Source organism: Oryzias melastigma, linkage group LG8 (genome assembly GCF_002922805.2).
Source record: "Oryzias melastigma strain HK-1 linkage group LG8, ASM292280v2, whole genome shotgun sequence".
Taxonomy (NCBI): Eukaryota; Metazoa; Chordata; class Actinopteri; order Beloniformes; family Adrianichthyidae; genus Oryzias; species Oryzias melastigma.
This window is the reverse complement of record NC_050519.1, coordinates 24382655-24400217: the sequence shown is the minus strand read 5'-3', so window position 1 is coordinate 24400217 and position 17563 is coordinate 24382655. Positions and strand designations below refer to the sequence as shown.

At 40.0% G+C, this 17563-nt stretch overlaps 1 protein-coding gene across 2 annotated transcripts; it reads left to right on the top strand.

Moving 5' to 3' along the window:
• The first annotated feature begins 4078 nt into the window (after positions 1-4078).
• Positions 4079-17110, top strand: rcn3 (reticulocalbin 3, EF-hand calcium binding domain). 2 transcript variants are annotated; one of them, XM_024271865.2, is made up of 8 exons: positions 4079-4289; positions 4402-4624; positions 5411-5604; positions 6606-6778; positions 6910-6970; positions 7931-8022; positions 8232-8339; positions 16732-17110. In XM_024271865.2, exons 2-8 carry the CDS (start codon positions 4407-4409, stop codon positions 16837-16839), a joined length of 954 nt encoding a protein of 317 aa, XP_024127633.1. In that variant the 5' UTR covers positions 4079-4289; positions 4402-4406; the 3' UTR covers positions 16840-17110. The 2 variants fall into 2 exon arrangements, with proteins under 2 accessions (XP_024127633.1, XP_024127632.1); XM_024271864.2 differs by lacking the exon at positions 16732-17110 and adding an exon at positions 10001-10719 and having other exon boundaries at positions 4083-4289.
• The last annotated feature ends 453 nt before the right edge of the window (positions 17111-17563 follow it).

Genomic DNA, 17563 nt, shown 5'->3' with positions numbered 1-17563 from the left:
AATTTAATAGTTGATTAGTCGTTATTTTATATTATGGAGTCAGAGTGTAGTAAAGTTGAAAGTTATAATGACATTCTGCTAGATTTATGGACTATTTTGATATTTATTCAAGTTTCTTGGGATAATTTGGATTTTAGCTAATATTTCAGCTGCATGCTAGCTGTTCTAGCTAATTTAGGCTTTTGCCTGCCGGGAAACATCTCTCTGGAGCTCCCGTCTGTAGACCTGAGCCCTAGAGGCTGCTGCTCGTCACCCAGAGAGAGGGAGGAGACCCGGACCTGTGCAGCAGCCCAGCCTCATCGTGGGACACTCCACTGTCACGTCATTGCACACTTTCACTCTGGACTTCATGAAGCTCATTCACAACATCCAACAGTTAAACATTAACTGTATTATATCTGGACCACTTCCGTTATAGAGCCATCATGTTTTCACGCATCCGTCAGCTTCACATCTGGTTAAAATCATCCTGTCACTCCATGAGGGCTCCATCACAACATTTTACAATAGACCATAAACATGGAGAAGCTGCATTCAGCTTCTATGCACCACAGATCTGGAACAGACTTCCAGAAAACCTTAGATCTGCTGAAACACTCAGTGTATTTAAATCCAGGTTAAAGACTCACCTGTTCTCAGTTTGATTAATATGTATTCAAAAGTTTACGTCCGCACTGTTTATCTATGCTTGTTTTAAATTAAAATCTTTTTACTTTCTTTTGGTGGTTGGGGTTCCTGCCCTCTGCCTCTTGTGGGGGGTGCGGGGGGCGTGACCTCCCGTTTTCTTCCCATGGAGGGTCCAGTACGCATGTGAGTGGCTGCTCCAGGGCATCTGTCCCCTGGGGGGGACCCGAGGTGCGGCTCTGGGGGTGGGGTGGTGGGCTCCCTGCTATCACTGGAGCATTTGTTGTGATCAGGAACACAGTCATTCAGTTTACCTGCTCACTTTGTCTGTTTACACAGACATGGGAGATGTTTTATCAGTTTATTTGTTGGAGGTCCACCCCCATGTATCCATGTCTGTGTGCACGAGGAGGAGCCGGCCAGGGTGATGTGTGGCAGGAAGACTTCTATTGACACAGTAAATTTATATGGACTTGGTTAAGACGTGTCAACAGTTGTGTGGATGATGTGTGTTTGTATACATCCGTGTATGAGCATTACCCATGTAATGTAATACTTAAGCACTGTAATGTACGTATCACTCATCTTATCCTGTGACCTTGTATCACCCCCTGTAGGGCTGCCGCGATCAGTCGACTGATTGACGACTAATTGACTATTAAAATAGTCGACGACTGATTTGATAGTTGATTAGTCGTTAATTTATATTATATGGAGTCAGAGTGTAGTAAAGCTGAAGGTTACAATGGTATTATGCTAGCTTTTAGGACTATTTTGGCATTTCTTAAGGTTTTTTAGAGTAATTTGGAGTTTAGCTAATATTTCAGCTGTATGCTAGCTATTTTGGCTAACTTAAGCTTTTTTCCCCGTTTTTTTGGCCAATTTTGCATTTAGCTAATGTTTTAGCTGGCTATCAGCTTCAGCATTTTCAGCTATAAGCTTCAGCATTTTCAGCTATCAATTTTAACATCTTTAGCTATCAGCACTAGCATCTTCAGCGGCCAAATTCAGCTTACAGCATTCACACTAGCATTATCGTAGGTAATTGCTAGGTCATTAGGTTAATAGAGGGATCAGTTCTTAAATCAGATTTTACCTGCACAAGGAGAACAGACCGAGAATGTTGAAACCGGTCTCCACTCCGCTCTGAAGGCCCTCTGTCGTAATCCTTTTATAGATAGACCAGGGAATCCCTCAATCACATGAAGCCTATATATTTATCACTGACGTAGATTTGTTATGGTTGATGATGGTTCTTCAAGTTCCTTATCTACCCTTCTCTCAACCCTCATCTCGGCTCCTGTTTGTTGATATGCGAGACGTACATGACCTCAAGCAGTTAAGACAGGAAGATTAAAGATAAGGAAGTTAGAAACACTCAGAGCAAACATTTGATAGATATATGTGCAATTCTAACAGCAATGCTATATATCTAGTTTTAGTTAGTTTAAAGCTAATGATGGTTAAGATGTGTGCTTTACACATGCACATGACCCATTTACACTGAAAAAAAACTAATAAGATTTACTTAAGAAAATCCTCGTAACAATTTGCACTAACAATTCTTGATTACATTTTACTGCATTTATGAATATAAAAACTACCAACAACAATCTAGTAAAATTTACTTACGTCCACAGATAAGGTTATTATCAAATCTTAAGTAAGTATAGCAAACATAAATTTCTCTAATAAATTTACATAATATTAATGAATGCTCCAAAAGTGATTACAACAATTTGAAAAGTAGATCTTACCAATAAACAATCAAAATTTTTGATTACTTATAAAAAATAAGTAAACTTAACTTCTTTACTAGAAAAATCTATGTATTTGCATAATATTTGAATTATTATGTAAAAATTATGATGAATTATTAAGTATATATTACTGATGCAAAAAGTTTGTTTTTTCAGTGTATAATAAAAAAAATTAATTCATGATTAGACAACTATTAAAATAATCATTTGTGGTAGCACTACCCCCCTGTGCTGTCCAAGTAGCTAAAACTCAATAAAGTTTGGCTTCTTTTACAAAAGGGGTTTGTATTAACACACTCAAAGAGTAGCAGACAACCAAGGCCAAGACCTGAAAATCAGAAATGACTCAGATGTGGAAAAGCTGTGCAGATGTACCCCTCAAACAATCCTGATGTTTGTTCCCTTACGCTTATTAACCCTTTAACACCAGAGCTCCAGTGTTCATATTCTTTGATTTACTGTAACTGTTCAGCCATTAACACAATAAGATGATTTTCTCCTTCACAATCTACTGGAGTTATCATGTTGATGTTGAAAAGGTTAAAGATTTTGTGTTCTTTTGTGTTTGTTCTTCTTTGTTCTTTTCCTCTCAATCACATTGAATTTTCTGTATGGAAAAGGATAAAAATGAGAAAAGACAAGTGTGATCTCCACCTAGTGGCCAAACTTAAACACCTTGCAGGAGAAGCAGAACAATCTTTGTATCAAAACCTTCAACTTGTTCAGGACATTACGGATTTAAATTTTGCTATTTAAAAACGTAATAGTTTTTAAATATTGAGCAAAATATGCCACATAAGAAATGACTCAGAAATTTATTAAATTACAACATTTTAAGTAGATTAGAAACAAACAAGCCTTTAAATATATTCATGGCCTACGTTTTAGAGTAAATTTTAAAAAAATTAGTTTAGCTAATATTTTAGCAACACGCTAACATTTTTGGCTAATTTATCTATTGAGGTTTTTACGCTAATTCAGAGTTTAGCTTCTATTTTAGCAACATGCTAACATACCTAACTATTTAGCTTACTAAGAAATTTTAGGCTATTTTGGAGTCCAGCTAGTATTTAAGCAACAAACTAGCTTTTTTTTGGCTATTTTGTAATCTGCTTAGGGTTTTTTGGGGGGTAATTTGTAGTTAAGCTCATATTTAAGCAACACACTAAATAGTTTTTCATAATTTGTATGTTTTGGAGATTTTTAGGTAACTTCATTATCATTTTTTCCGAAATTTAAGTCAATTTCAGCACTCTTTCTTAGTTCTTTAACAAAATTTCCAGTCTTTTAGCAAACTTAACATTTTGCAAATAGCTTTTGCATTTTCAGCAAATCCCTTTAACAATTATAGTAAATTGTGTCACCATCTTTAGCAAAAAGCTTCAGCATCTTCAGCGACTCAGCCAAAAGCATTCACAGTAGCATCATCACAGGTAATGTAACTCTTGCAGTCTGAAATGTGATGAGATAACGTGACCTGACACTCGGGTTGCAGACTTTGTTTGCTGAAACTAAAACTCCAAACTGTCCGTTGGTTCTTTACATCATGAGTTCTGCAGGTCTAACCGAACCCTCATCTTCCACGTGTCTTTCCTTCGCTTACCTTCAGTGGGCGGAGCCAGCGGGGAGGTCGGGGGGGTTGCGTGACAACGTGGCGCTCAGTAACCAATAAGACCCCGTTATAAGTTTTTTTGTTAATTTTTCTCCTTCGTGTCTCACTTTCCATTGGCTAAAAACTCTGCTTAACCGCCAGTGATTGGCTGTATGTCAAATAAGCCCCGCCTCTTTATCCAGAACTCTAAAACCAAAATCAGAGTGCCAACGCGGACCGACGCGCCTTGAACTCATCACGGCGAGAGGAGAGCAGAAGGAGCAGTGAGGAGCTGAACGACTGGACGCGGAGAGGTGAGGTCATAGATGCTTCTATCCTCTGCGGTGCTTTGGCGGCTTGTCTTCATCCAGCTGTCTGCCTGTCTGACTTTATCCTGTCTCTCCTCCGCTGTCTGCGCGCCGTTAGAAGCCATGATGCTGCTGGGTCCTGTCGCCGTCCTCTGCATCCTGGCCGCCACAGCCGTTTCTGTCCCCCCCCAGGAGAAGCGGGTCCATCACCAGCCCGACCTCAGCAGCCACGTCCACGACGATGCCCACGGCTACCAGTACGACCACGAGGCCTTCCTGGGCAAGGAAGAGGCCAAGACGTTTGACCAGCTGACCCCGGAGGAGAGCAAGGCCAGACTAGCGTAGGTTGTCAGGATGGTCCTCTCTGGGAACTCCTGAATCCTCAGTGGCTTCAAGATATTCCCAACAACTGAGTCCATGAGATCATAGCCTAAAGTATTTGTTCATAGGACCAAATACTTTTAGCTCCAGAGTTTATGTCCTTTGGTTTACTGCAACTAATCAACCATTAACATGATCATTCCAGTAGAAAGACGAATCTACTGGAATGATCATGTTAATGTTGAAAAATTACAATATGTTTAAGATTTTGTGCTCAAGTGTCACTGATGACCCCTCAGGTGTTAAAGGGTTAAAGACTTAAGTTACTGAATAACCAATAACCAGCTTTTCCCTTCTGGGGTCACCACAGCCAATCAGCTTTCTCCATCCCGTCTTCTGCATCCTGTACTCCAGGAGTCTTCAACTCAAATTTAAAGAGCTCCAGTTAGAAAATCTGCTGGTCATGTTTACTACTGTTAACATGGAATTTTACAGATAATTCCAATTCAATTGGTGTCAATGCTGGTCAAGGACATAGTATTACTCATGTCAGCAATGTTGCACAAAAGGGTGTATATGTGGCACAAAATAAAACACATTATTTATTGTGATTGTGTTCAAGCTAAAAAATAAATAGGGATATATTTTCCCCAAAAATATGTGTTCTTCTATATAATGTGAGTTAGTAGAGATGATTTTTACCAATTATTACAGTATCGTGATATCATGTATTGCATCGTATTGTGAGGTACCCAGTGATTCCCAGCCCTAGTATCTGGGGGCATAACGTGTCCCTCCCCCCACAGGAAGATCGTGGACCGCATAGACACTGATAAGGACGGCTTCATCAGCCACGCCGAGCTGCACTACTGGATCAAACACAGACAGAGGAGGTACATCGAAGACAACGTGAACAAACACTGGAAGGACTACGACAAGAACCACGATGACAAGATCGCCTGGGAGGAGTACAAGAACACCACCTACGGCTTCTACCTGGGTACGGAAACCCCTCCACCCCTCATCTCCTCCTCTGCAGTTGTTCTTGAGTTACAGTTTAGTGCTGCAGGGATCTGTAATAACACCAGAGATAACAGGGTGCATCTACTCTTGATTAATGGCAGTACGTCCCTGTTCCTGAGGGGGTGCTGTAGCTTCAGCTAAGAATCAGATTGTGTCTTCAGGAGTTTCTGAACCTCTACATGAGACCATAAGACACGTGTCAAAGTGTCAAAGTCAAGGCCCGGGGGCCGGATCCGGCCCTCCGGGTAATTCTATCTGGCCCTCCAGATCATTTAATTGTATTGTTATTAATTTATATAATTTTTATATAATTTCTAACTTGTATAATTTTGTTGAAATGTGTTTTTATGGAGAGTAAAAAAATGAAAGTTATTTAAGGTTGACGTTGATTTTTTTTGTAATAATATTCCTACTTTTTCATTTTTCTCATTTATGTTTAAACGTTACAGTTTTAAAGTTTTATAAATTGTCATTCTGCAGCTTTTTGGACTATTTTGGCGTTTACAAAGATTCTTTTAGGCTGTTTGGAGTTTAGATAACATTTCAGCTACATGCTAGCTGTTTTGGCTAATTTGCCTTTTTTAAAGAGTTTTTTGGCTATTTTGGAATTAAGCTAATCTTTTAGCTTTATGTAAGCTGTGTTGACTAAAGTAAAGATTCTACCATTTTTTTAGGCTAATGTGGCGTTTAGCTAATATTTTAGCGAGCTCTTTGCTTCAGCGTTTTCAGCTTTTAGTTTCAGTATCTCCAGCGGCCAAATCCAGCTTCCAGCATTCACACTAACATTATCACAGGTAATGCTGTATATCTAGTTCATAATTATGTTAAAAAGCTACAGTTTTAAAGTTTCAATAATGTAGTATTAGAGTGTTCAATAAATGTCATCCTGTTTGACCCAGAGTGTGTTTTGGATCTTGCCCCCTGTGTGATTGAGTTCGACACTCCTGCATTAAGACCAAATCCCTGCTCTCTTTGCAGGAGAGGACTTTGATGACGTAGAAGACAAGGCCACTTATAAAGCCATGCTTGCCCGAGACGAAAGACGTTTCAAGGCAGCTGACCGAGATGCTGACGGGATTGCCACGCGGAGCGAGTTCACCGCCTTCCTTCATCCGGAGGAGTTTGATCACATGAAAGACGTAGTAGTTCAGGTGAGCTGCTCCCAATCCCCACAAACAGATGCATTTCTGATCTGCTGATTCTGCTGATGAACTGCCAACATCTGGCTGACCACAGATCATTTTCAGAGAACTCAACCCTCAAGGAGTTTTTCTTTTTCCAGGAAACCATTGAAGACATCGACAAGAACAAAGATGGAAAGATCAACATTGATGAGTACATCGGTAAGTCCAAGCTGCAGTTTTCTCACTCCTGGAGGAAGATCTCACCTGTCAATGATCCTCTAGTTCAGCTCAGTGAAATTGAGGCTTCTTCACCTTCAGAACAGCATATGAAACATTTCACGTTCTCATAAATGCTGAGGAAAAAGTCAGGAATTGAGTTTCAGGCAGGAGGATCTGACTAACAGAGAACTAAAGCGGAAACATCTGCTTGATTGTGGCATTGTGAGGCCATTGTAAAGACCACGAGCTAAACTGTTCAACAAAACCTGAAGACATCACCACAAAACAACAACAAATGAAATCAGATGATCACAGATGATCATTTCCTAAATGAAGTTCATCAGGTGTCTTCAGTCGATCAGAATGTGGGAACACCTGATTCAGCTCATCAGCAGCCAGCATGGAAAGGAATGCTGCAGACGTCTTCAGGTCAACAGGATGTAAAAACCTACATAGTTTATCATCTATGTGAACCTCAGACATCAGTTTATACATTTAACTAATCTAAATTAAATAAATGATAATTAAGTAATTTCCTATTTAAAAATAATGCTATTTGAGTTTTATTTTATTTATTTGTTTGTTCTTTTCCTCCTCTTTATCCTCAGAAGTCTTACACTGCTGGGTTTTGTTATTTTAGTTTGGATCTTGGTAGTCTTAGTTTTCAGGCTTTGTTTATTTGTTTTCTTTAGGTAGTTTTGGTTAGACAGTCATTATCAGGAGCTGCTGACTCTGACGGTCGACATGTCTGGATCAGCAGTCTCTATGACTTATTTTATGTTTGGAGACATCATGGAGAGATAAAAGAGACACGTGTGGATCTGGAGCTGCAGGTTGGAGACTCCTGGTTCAGAGGAACTTTGGTCATCAGCTCATACTTTTGCAGAGGTTCCACCATCAAGACCTCTGTGAAACCTCTTTTTCCCGTGTCCTGACTGCTCTGCCTCGCTCTTTCTGCAGGTGATATGTACACACCGGAGGATGGAGAGAACGAACCTGAATGGGTCCATACAGAGAAGAAGCACTTCTCAGAGTTCAGGGACACCAACAAGGTAAAGGATGATGCGAGTCCATCTGCATGCAGATGCAGAGGGTGGGGAGTGCTCTGATGCTTAGCAGTTGCCGAAGAAGATAATCTAAAAGTGGGAAAATGTCAGTATCCAAAGGCGGACATCAGGTTAATAGTCATGACTGAGCTGTAGGAGGGCAGTGAATCCGCTCCGTTCTGTCTGACTCGTGTGCTCTTGGCTTCGCTTTCCAGGATGGGTATCTGGATGCTGGTGAGGTGGCCCACTGGATTCTCCCAGGAGAGGTTGACCATGCTGACAACGAGGCCAAACACCTGATCCACGAGACGGACGCGGACAAGGTAAAGCTGACACCTCTGTGAACCTCAGGGCTCACTGTAGGCTACAAACCCACCTAGCTATGACTGCAGAAAGAAAGTGCTCCCTACCAAATCCTGAGACGCATGGTTAACCACAGCTTTTAGAAAAGGGGCACACATCCACTGACACTGGAGCAGCTAAAGATCTCACTGAAAAGTCTTCATGCTGCACTTTAGAAATTCAAGAACAATTGAGAAACAAAGCTGCCATGTTTGTGTCTTCGGGTCATGGACGTTTCTGCAGCTTTGAGACTCCAGAGAACCGGAGTGAGATCCATTATTCACTCATGGAGAAGGCAGAACAGGGAGAGTGAACCCAAGAGAGTGGACTTTTGGCCTTTATTAAGGTTTTTTAGGTTTCTTAGCTGGCTATCAGCTTCAGCGTTTTCAGTCATTAGCTTCAGTATTTTCAGCTATCAATTTCAGCATCTTCAGCAGTCAAATTCAGTTAACTGCATTCACACTAGCATTATCACAGGTAATGTTATATATCTAGTTTTTGTTAGTTTAAAGCTAATGATGATTAATATTGTGCTTTACATCCAGTTTGTGAATGACCCGATTAGTTGACTAATTGGAAAAAATAATCGATGATTTGTCAACTATTAAAATAATCATTTGTGGCAGCTTGAGCTTGTTGTTGAGTTGCGTTCACGCCACATATGATTCATTCATTTGTCTCTGCTGTTTTTCTCTCATCGCACGTCAAATTTGCTGCCGTACATTTGTCCATAAATGTCTTCTTAAACTTCCTTCTGCGTGTGGGAGGAGCTACTGCCTAAAGTTTTTAGCCTCATCGCTACATGGAAGACATGGATGATGTTCAGAGATCAAGTTTTTTTATGGTGAAGAGTTTTACAAACACATCAGTAATCATGTCTCGTGTCTGGGTTCATGAAATCATTCAGAGACTCTCCTGATATGGTGAGCTTCACCATCTACTGCAGGAGCTGCATGATGACCGCTTTCAGCGGTACTTCTGTCTCTGTGACCCCGTCTCACTTGCAGTCCCACATTAGTCTGAGGCAGGGGAAAACAAGAATAAAATTACAGGATCGTTTTACTATTGTTTCCATAAAAATAAGAAGAATATCATAAAGTTAAGGAGAACAATCAGATTATCCTCCATGTTGGTTTGGACTCCACCCACTGGTTATGTCATCAACGTGTCACAGGCTAAAGCTGAATTCCTGGTTGGTTTATGCCACATGTCTTCTTTGCCAAAGTTCAGATTTTGAACTCTCAACATGACGTTATTCCCAGATAGTTCCATGACACCTGAAACGTTTAGCTGGACCTCTGATGGTGTCTGTAATTGACTCAAGATTGAAATGGATGCTTGTAAATCCCATTTGGTGTGAACACCAACGCTCATCACAAACACTGCAGGGTGGATGTGGGGACGGAGGTTGTCGTACACTTACATAGGCAGGTAGACTTGGAGATTTTTTTTTTTCAATTTCTAATTGAAATGTAGACAGTGAAAATGTACTCAGACATTTGCTCATTTATTGGTTAATTGTGGGTTAATTACTAACTATATTCTGACTGTTTGGCTTCAACTGACTTTCTCTCCATTTTCTTCCTTCTTTCTTTCTGTCTGTCAATCATGAACCAATAAACCCATTCTGGATGGAAATCAGGACGGGAAAGTCACCAAGAAGGAGATTCTGGCCAACTGGAACATGTTTGTGGGCAGTCAGGCCACAAACTATGGAGAAGATCTAACAAAGAAGCACGACGAGCTTTGATGAGCCGGCAGGATTCAAGACAAATGTCTTTGGGTCTGTGGTCCACCAAAGGTTTTCAGGGGAAGGGTCTGTTTAACCACACAGTAGTTTTGGACCAAGAGCTGAGCGCTGCACCAGAAATCTCCACATCTCCAGGTTACAGTGACAATGTTCACGTTGGGTTTGTTCCAGCAGCTCCAGCTCTTGGTCCTGATCGAGCATGACTGTATTCATGCACAATCTGTCAGGAACCAGGACACAGTCCAGCATGAATCCAGCTCAACACAACATTTCATGGTTTTGAAGGAGAAGCGCCACAGCAGGAACACAGTGAAGTTCCACCTTCATCCGGTCAGCCGTTCCTCTGGCCTCAGGCCGGCTCTGTGTCATGTGACTGTTTGCACACGCTCAGTGTTCACTCCCCTCTGGAGATGCTCACATTCTGTTTGTGAGTTCAGCTGAGACTCTTCTCCTCCCTGTCGTCACACGTCAACACTCCAAAGTTGAAGCTGCACTGAACTCTGCATTTGGTCCAAATCTTCTCAGTTCTCCATCTTTGCTGTCCAACCTGAACCAAAGAGGAGCTTTGTTACACGTTGAAATATTAAAAGTTGGGCTTTTCTACAAATCTATCAGTGTCTTGTTTTGAGCTTTTTTTTTCTTAGACATGTTTCTATTCATTAATGATTCATAATACTGCCCACAAGGACTTCTGTCTCAACATCAGTGAACATCAGATAGCATCCGGAGGGCAATGAGAGAAGCTGATGAAACTGCTGATCTTCTGAGGATTGTCTCTAAAGTGAATGCAGTTGTAATAACTCGTTATTTCAAAATGTATCACTCTTTATCAATGCTTTAAACTTCAAACTGGTTTAAAATGTCTCATTTTTGCCACGTCTTGGAGAACTTGATATGCATCCTGTTTTTCCTCTCCTGTTGGGATTTGAAGCTGGATCCTGGTAGTTTGTTTCAAAACAAATAGAAAAGCAGGAATTCCAGTTTGAATGTGTCCAAATGTTTGTTTTCCAGGCTATTAAAGACATTTTCTGCTGTGTAAAAGAGACAAATAGCTGTCAGGATGTGGAGGTCCTGAAAGCCTGCGAGGGTTTGTTTCTTTTACTGTTTCACTGGCTTTGCTGGTTCGTTGTAGCTGAACTCACCTGATGCAGGTAATCAGCAATTGGTAGTAAATGCATATGTAAAAACATGCAGGATCACTGGCCTCCAGGACTCAGGTCTGCTCTAAGACAAGATAGTCTGCTGTTGGAGTGAAGGCCCTTCCTGATGGGGAAACTCTCATCCATCCAGGATGTTCCAGTTCAGTTCATGAATAGAGAAAACCTCTTCAGTGAGACATGAAACTCCTTCAGCTCAATAAACAATTCCAGATGAGCCTTTTCCAAACGTTTTCTGGTTTTGGCTTTAGTGTGAATCTGGAATTCAGATGGGAGTCTGTTAGGACACCAAGGTTGGTAACCTAACTTCTGGTCTCTTTGGGTAACTTCACTCTTTCCTTCTTGTTTTCAAAATCCAAACTTCCTAACTACTTTAGAGAAACCAATAGAGACACATGCTGTTATTTTAAAGCATTTTTAAGAGACTTATTGATCCCGGAAATCTGAATCTGTGATCACATCGCTAGCTTGACTGAATTGTTTTTCTTAGCCTCCTGTTTAAGCTGCTGTCGTTTTCTGGCAATGAGATTTTGTGATCTCCTCATGACATGCCGACTTCTAGTGGAGTGTTTATCCAGAATAATAAGATTGAAATATAAAACACTCATCCATAATAAGAATAAGTGAAATATTCGATCCTGATCGGGGGACGACATCCAACACCGATCAAGTCATCAACCACGTTTTCAGGCTTGATTTTAGATCATGTTATCCGACCGGGACATCCCTTATTTATGAATACTAAAGTAAAGCAGTAATGTCCTGAATGAGCTGTAAGTTTTGATACCAAGATGACTTAAATCTCTGAAAGTCTGATTGAGTTTTTACATGACAAACAGAAAGGAGCAGGAGAATCACTAAAGTGTGAATGCTGACTAAACATTCACACTTTAGTGACACTTTAATTGAATGCTTAATAAGCATTCATAACAAAGGGTATAATGACTTCTTGACCTTAGTTAGAGAGAGCTCAAATAAGTTGTAACAAGCTTAAGAAGAGTTTTGTCGATCAGTCATCCAATGAAAAGCCTGTCTCTCACTGAAGAGTTCTCTGCTCTGGCCTACAGTTCACAGTGATGATGAGACGACTACAGCCAGTTACTGAGGTATTGATATACAAAAAAACATCACTACAGTCCAACCGGTTCTGAGGGAAAAGCTGATTTATTTCTGTAACAGAATCTAAGCTTAACTCTTCCATCCATGCGTTGTCAGAAGCTGCAGGAGGCCTTTCAGGGTCACAGGGCTGCTGGAGCAAACCCAGCTACTGTGGGGTTCTACCTTAACGGGTCGCCTGTCTGTTGCAGGCCCACTCACTCACCTGTTATTCAGAATCAGTTAAGCATGATGTTGGACTGTGAAATCAAACCTCCACATGCACGAGGAGAACAGGCAAACTCCACACAGAAAGGTCCCAGCTGAGGTTTGAGCCAGGGCCTTCTCCCTGTGTGGTGAGAGTGCTGACCACTGCACCACCAGGTCTCATCAGCATACAAGAGATACGTGTCATTAACAGGTTGCACATAGGTGACTGATATAACCAAAAGAGGAAAAGGAACCTAAATATGAGCCATGAGGTGTTCCTTTAGACCACATGTGTCAAAGTCGAGGCCCGGGGGCCGGATCCGGCCCTCCAGGTAATGCCTGATGTTATCTTGCACTTATTTATAACTTATATAAATTTGACAAAATATATTTTAATGGAGAGTAAAATATTTAAAGTTATTTAAGGTTTAAGTTGATTTATTCTGGAATAATATTCCTGCCTTTTTTATAATTATGTTAAAAAGTTACAGTTTTAAAATTTTACATTCTACTAGCTTTTTGGATTATTTTGGTATTTACTAAGATTTTTAGGTTATTTTGGACTTTAGGTAATATTTCAGCTACATGCTAGCTGTTTTGGCTAATTTAGGTTTTTTTCAGTTTTAAGGGGATTTTGAAGTTTAGCTGTTTTTTTGCTATATGCTAGCTGTTCTGGCTATCTGCAGTGTTTTTAGCTATCAATTTTATCATCTTCAGTGACCAAATTCAGCTTACAGCATTCACACTATCATTATTGCAGGTAATACTATATATCTAGTTCATGATTATGTTAAGTTACATTTTTAAAGTTTTAAAAATGTAGTTTTATTGTCTTCAATAAATGTTTCTCCTGTTCGTCCCGTCACCTAAAGTGTGTTTTGGATCTTGGCCTCTTGTGCGATTGAGTTTGACACCCCTGCTTTAGACGTCTCAGAACAGAACAGCTGGACCCGTTGAACACACTGCGTTCCACTTGACAGATAGACTGCATAACTAGTGGTAGCTTGATTTGGGATGCCAACTTGGTTTAAAATTTTGAGTAAAAGCATGTGGTTGACTGTATCACATGCCTTACACAGATCCATAAAAAGGGCAGCAGAATGTTTTTTTTTTTTACAATCGAGATCTTGAACAAGATCATTTATGACTTAAAACCCTGTAGAATTCTTTCTAAAACTTGAGAATAAAATCCTCAGTTTGTCACTGTGTTTACATGGACACGTGTATAGGCAATCAAAATAAAAGCCTGATCAGAATAAACATGCATCATGCAAACATGCTTTTTTAATACTTTGAGCCAATTAAAGTCATTCAGATCTAAATTTCCTTTAAACCTAGCGGATGATGCAGCCGCTTTAAGAGAGGAGGATGGCTTTTCAACACACGATCGAGCAACTTGATATGAAACACAAGAATGAGTTGGTTGTGGTGGAGAGAATCCAGTAGTTTTAAAAAATAAAACTTCATGCAGAATCAAATTATAAATAAATGGAAAAAATGTCGGACATTGTCTGTAGCCTCAGAACCGTCAGCAGTCCAAGCATTGGAGAGTACTGGTCTAAATCTGGAACTAAGTTCAGGATGACAGAGAGCTGGTTATCTAGAACGTTGGTTTCATACACCTGTGAGGTACTGACTTTACTTTGCTAACTGGGATTTCACCTCCAGAGATCCTCAAAAGGGTCATTTGTCAGTCCAAATGAAAGTAGTTCTGTATTCAACTGTTATTAAGATAAGATAGTCCTTATTCGTCCCATGGTGGGGAAATTTCAAGGTTACGGCAGCATTACAGGCATAACTACTCAGCATTTCTCCACTGGGTCTTGGTTTGTGCTGACAGCAAACACGTGTGTCGTTATCCTTCAAACCTGAACTCAGAACCCATCAGTGTGTGAAGAAAACCTGCCATGAGTCTGTCTGAGCGTCACTCTGAGACTTCTGGGTAGAGGCTGGTCATCCATGTCGGAGGTAAAGGTGGAGGACAATAAGAGGGTTGGGACCAATGCAAGGCCCTGTCTGCTGAGGTGACCTTGGGAGGAGAACAGCGCGTGGAGTTATATACATCAGATTTCTGCAGTTCTATCTCATCTGGATGTGTTTGCCTCTCTTGTCTTGTGTCCTCGGTACATGGAGCAGACGAGTGACAGAACTTGAGGAGGCTGGAGACAGAAACACAACAGGTTTATTGGGGCATTAAAAGACAGTTTAGCAATCAGCTTTTTCAGGAGCTGCACCCTCTTAAATAATTAGAAATGTCTGGAAACAGGAAAAATACACATCTAAAAGCCCATTTGTTCTGCTGAACCTTTTGGTTGTAGGAGGTCAATTTAATCAGAACTTCCAGCTCTTGTTTGGGAATGTCACTGACTCGAACATTTCCTATGACAAGCTTTCATCCAAAATGTTGGAAATTCTATTCCCTCTTTTAAAAGACTTAGCTCAGTGGCCTACTGGAACAGTGTCTGCTCCAAGAGTGGATGAGTTCAAATCCACAGTGCAGTCATACTAAAGACTAAAAATTAGATCCACTCCGTGATCTCAGAGTTTAAAGTCCTCCTCTGATGAAAAACCTGTTTTTAGAGTTTCTAACATGTCTGTGTGTCATTTTTCTTCTAAAAGAGAACAAATGTAATAAGAAATCATTTTGTTTTTACATTTCTGAGCATTTCTCCTTTTAAATCAATCAAACTGTCTTGGACAGACTCTGTTTGAATGAATGATCTTCTTTCCATCAACAGCTCTGCTGCACATGCACTAAACCCTCATCTGTTCCTAGTGTCTAGTTCAGGTTCTGGAGAAGAGAAGATGGTATCTTCACATTGACTGCAGTCAAATGAGCCGCCGTTCACATTTCTGTGGTCAAATCAGCATCACTGGATTTTTGGTGTGAGTTTCATCCAATACTTACGGTAGCAGGACTGAGAACGCTGGAAAATCTCCACCAGACTCCACGGAGCTTCTTGATGTGACCACGGAAATGTGAACGGCGGCTCATTTGACCGCAGTTGGAAAGGATTGTAAATCAATGAAAGAGCATTTTGATGTTAGCTTTGATTATTTTATCAAGAACTCTGAGAAACCAATGATTGAATGTATTGATCACAGTCAATAAACATTGGAGAATTAGCTAAAAGAGTCTTTGGTGAACTGGAAGGAGAAAGAATCAGGATTTTGGAGGAAGTTCTGTCCATGAAGATCTTCACTTCCTCGTCCAGCTGACATCTGGATCAGAACCATACGGCTGGACATTACCCAGATTGATGGATGTTTTTATGTAGCAGCAGTGAAGATTTATGCTAGAGAGACACAGAGCTATCATAATCAGACAGGGGGGCTCAGGGGTGGAGCTCCAAAAGCCACGCCCCCTCAGAGGAGATTTTGGAAACGGAGGCTTCAGATCAACATGAAAAATGTCTTTTTAAGAAATTTAGGTTGTTGGAGTTTGGTTAAAAACTTTTTAATCATAATTAAAATAGTACTGGGAATGTTTTTTTTAATAAAAAAATGTCATGGGGGACTTTAAGGGGTTGGAGTTGGGTTTTTAAACCACTAAATGCTAGTCACAAGTACAGGAAGAATAAGTTAACTCACCTGGAATTTGAACCAAGGCTTTCTTGTCTATGTTAGGAGGAGCTACCCACATTCTATAGATGCTGCAAGTTTATGGAATAAAATTACTTTTTACTGATGAGCAACTCTATTATTTTCGCCCTACCTTTTTTTTTATCTCTAGATGACATTTGCACAAGTACTCATGTAAAACAATCAATATTGTTCTTTGTTTTGCTTAAACAATTTCAATGAGGAGTGGTTTCAGAGCTGCACAGATGCAGAAGTCCCTGGTACGCACTTAAACAATAAAGTTTAACCCTTAACACCGGAGCCCCAGTGTTTATGTTCTTTGATTTACAGTAATCTTTTAATTGTTAACACGATCAAAGTAATTCCAATAGATTCTGAAGGAGAAAAGCGGTTCCACAAGCACATTGATTGTGTTCACATTATGGTAAAGATTTTGTGTTTATTTGAACTATTAGTTCACATGAAAACATTTTGAAGTAAACAGTAAACATCTGAAACATTAGCTCCAATCTTCAAACAGAGCAGTTGGAGAAGTCCCCCTGCCATGCAGTCTGAAATGGGTTTGTGTTCTGTCATCAGGATGGCCGTCTGGCGCTCTCTGAAGTTCTTGACAAGGTGGACTACTTTAAGATGAGCACCATCACAGACTATGGTGGGATGAGGGTGACTGAGCATGAGGAGCTGTGATGCAGGAAGAAGATCTGCGCCGACCTGATCTGTGACTCTGGAAAGCTGCTGCTTGTTAAGGTTCACATGTCAGAATCTAACTAAACAACTAAATACGGACAGAATCAGAGTGAAGGAGAAAGACTGCTTAACAGGACGTTATACCACATGTCAAACTCACACCTGAGGTCACGGGCCGAACAGGATAAACATTTATTGAACACTCTAAAACTACATTTTTAAAACTTTAAAACCGTAACTTTTAACATAATTATCAACTAGATATATAGCATTACCTGTGATAATACTAGTGTGAATGCTGTAAGCTGAATTTGGCTGCTGAAGAATAAAAATTAAGTTTGCCAAAGCAGCTAGCATGTAGCTGAAATATTGGCTAAACTCCAAATTTAGCTTAAAAATCTTTATAGAAATTCACAAATTTTAAGTGTTTCTAAAAAAAATTGTCACTGAATTAGCTCTGATTTAGCTGATGAGATTTTCAATTTTTTGTATGAAAATTGAAAATCTAATGATTTGCTGCATTGAGATGATCCTGTGACACAGGATCTTTTATTTTGAAAGGAAGTCATGTGAAATCTCTGACAAAAATTATAAACTATTTCAAGTTTTGAAAAATAAAAAGCTTCATTTTATTTTTGCCAAAAAATAGTAGTAACATTAATGTAAAAACAAATCTGTTTTATTTTCCTAAAAAGTGAATAAGACTTAGTGGTTCCTGTTGGGA

Coding starts and splice junctions, on each gene's coding strand:
- rcn3 (XM_024271865.2), top strand. CDS start 4,407: ATGATGCTGCTGGGTCCTGTCGCCGTCCTCTGCATCCTGGCCGCCACA. Junction 4,625..5,410: donor GAGAGCAAGGCCAGACTAGC/GTAGGTTGTCAG, acceptor CTCCCCCCACAG/GAAGATCGTGGACCGCATAG. Junction 8,023..8,231: donor AGTTCAGGGACACCAACAAG/GTAAAGGATGAT, acceptor TTCGCTTTCCAG/GATGGGTATCTGGATGCTGG.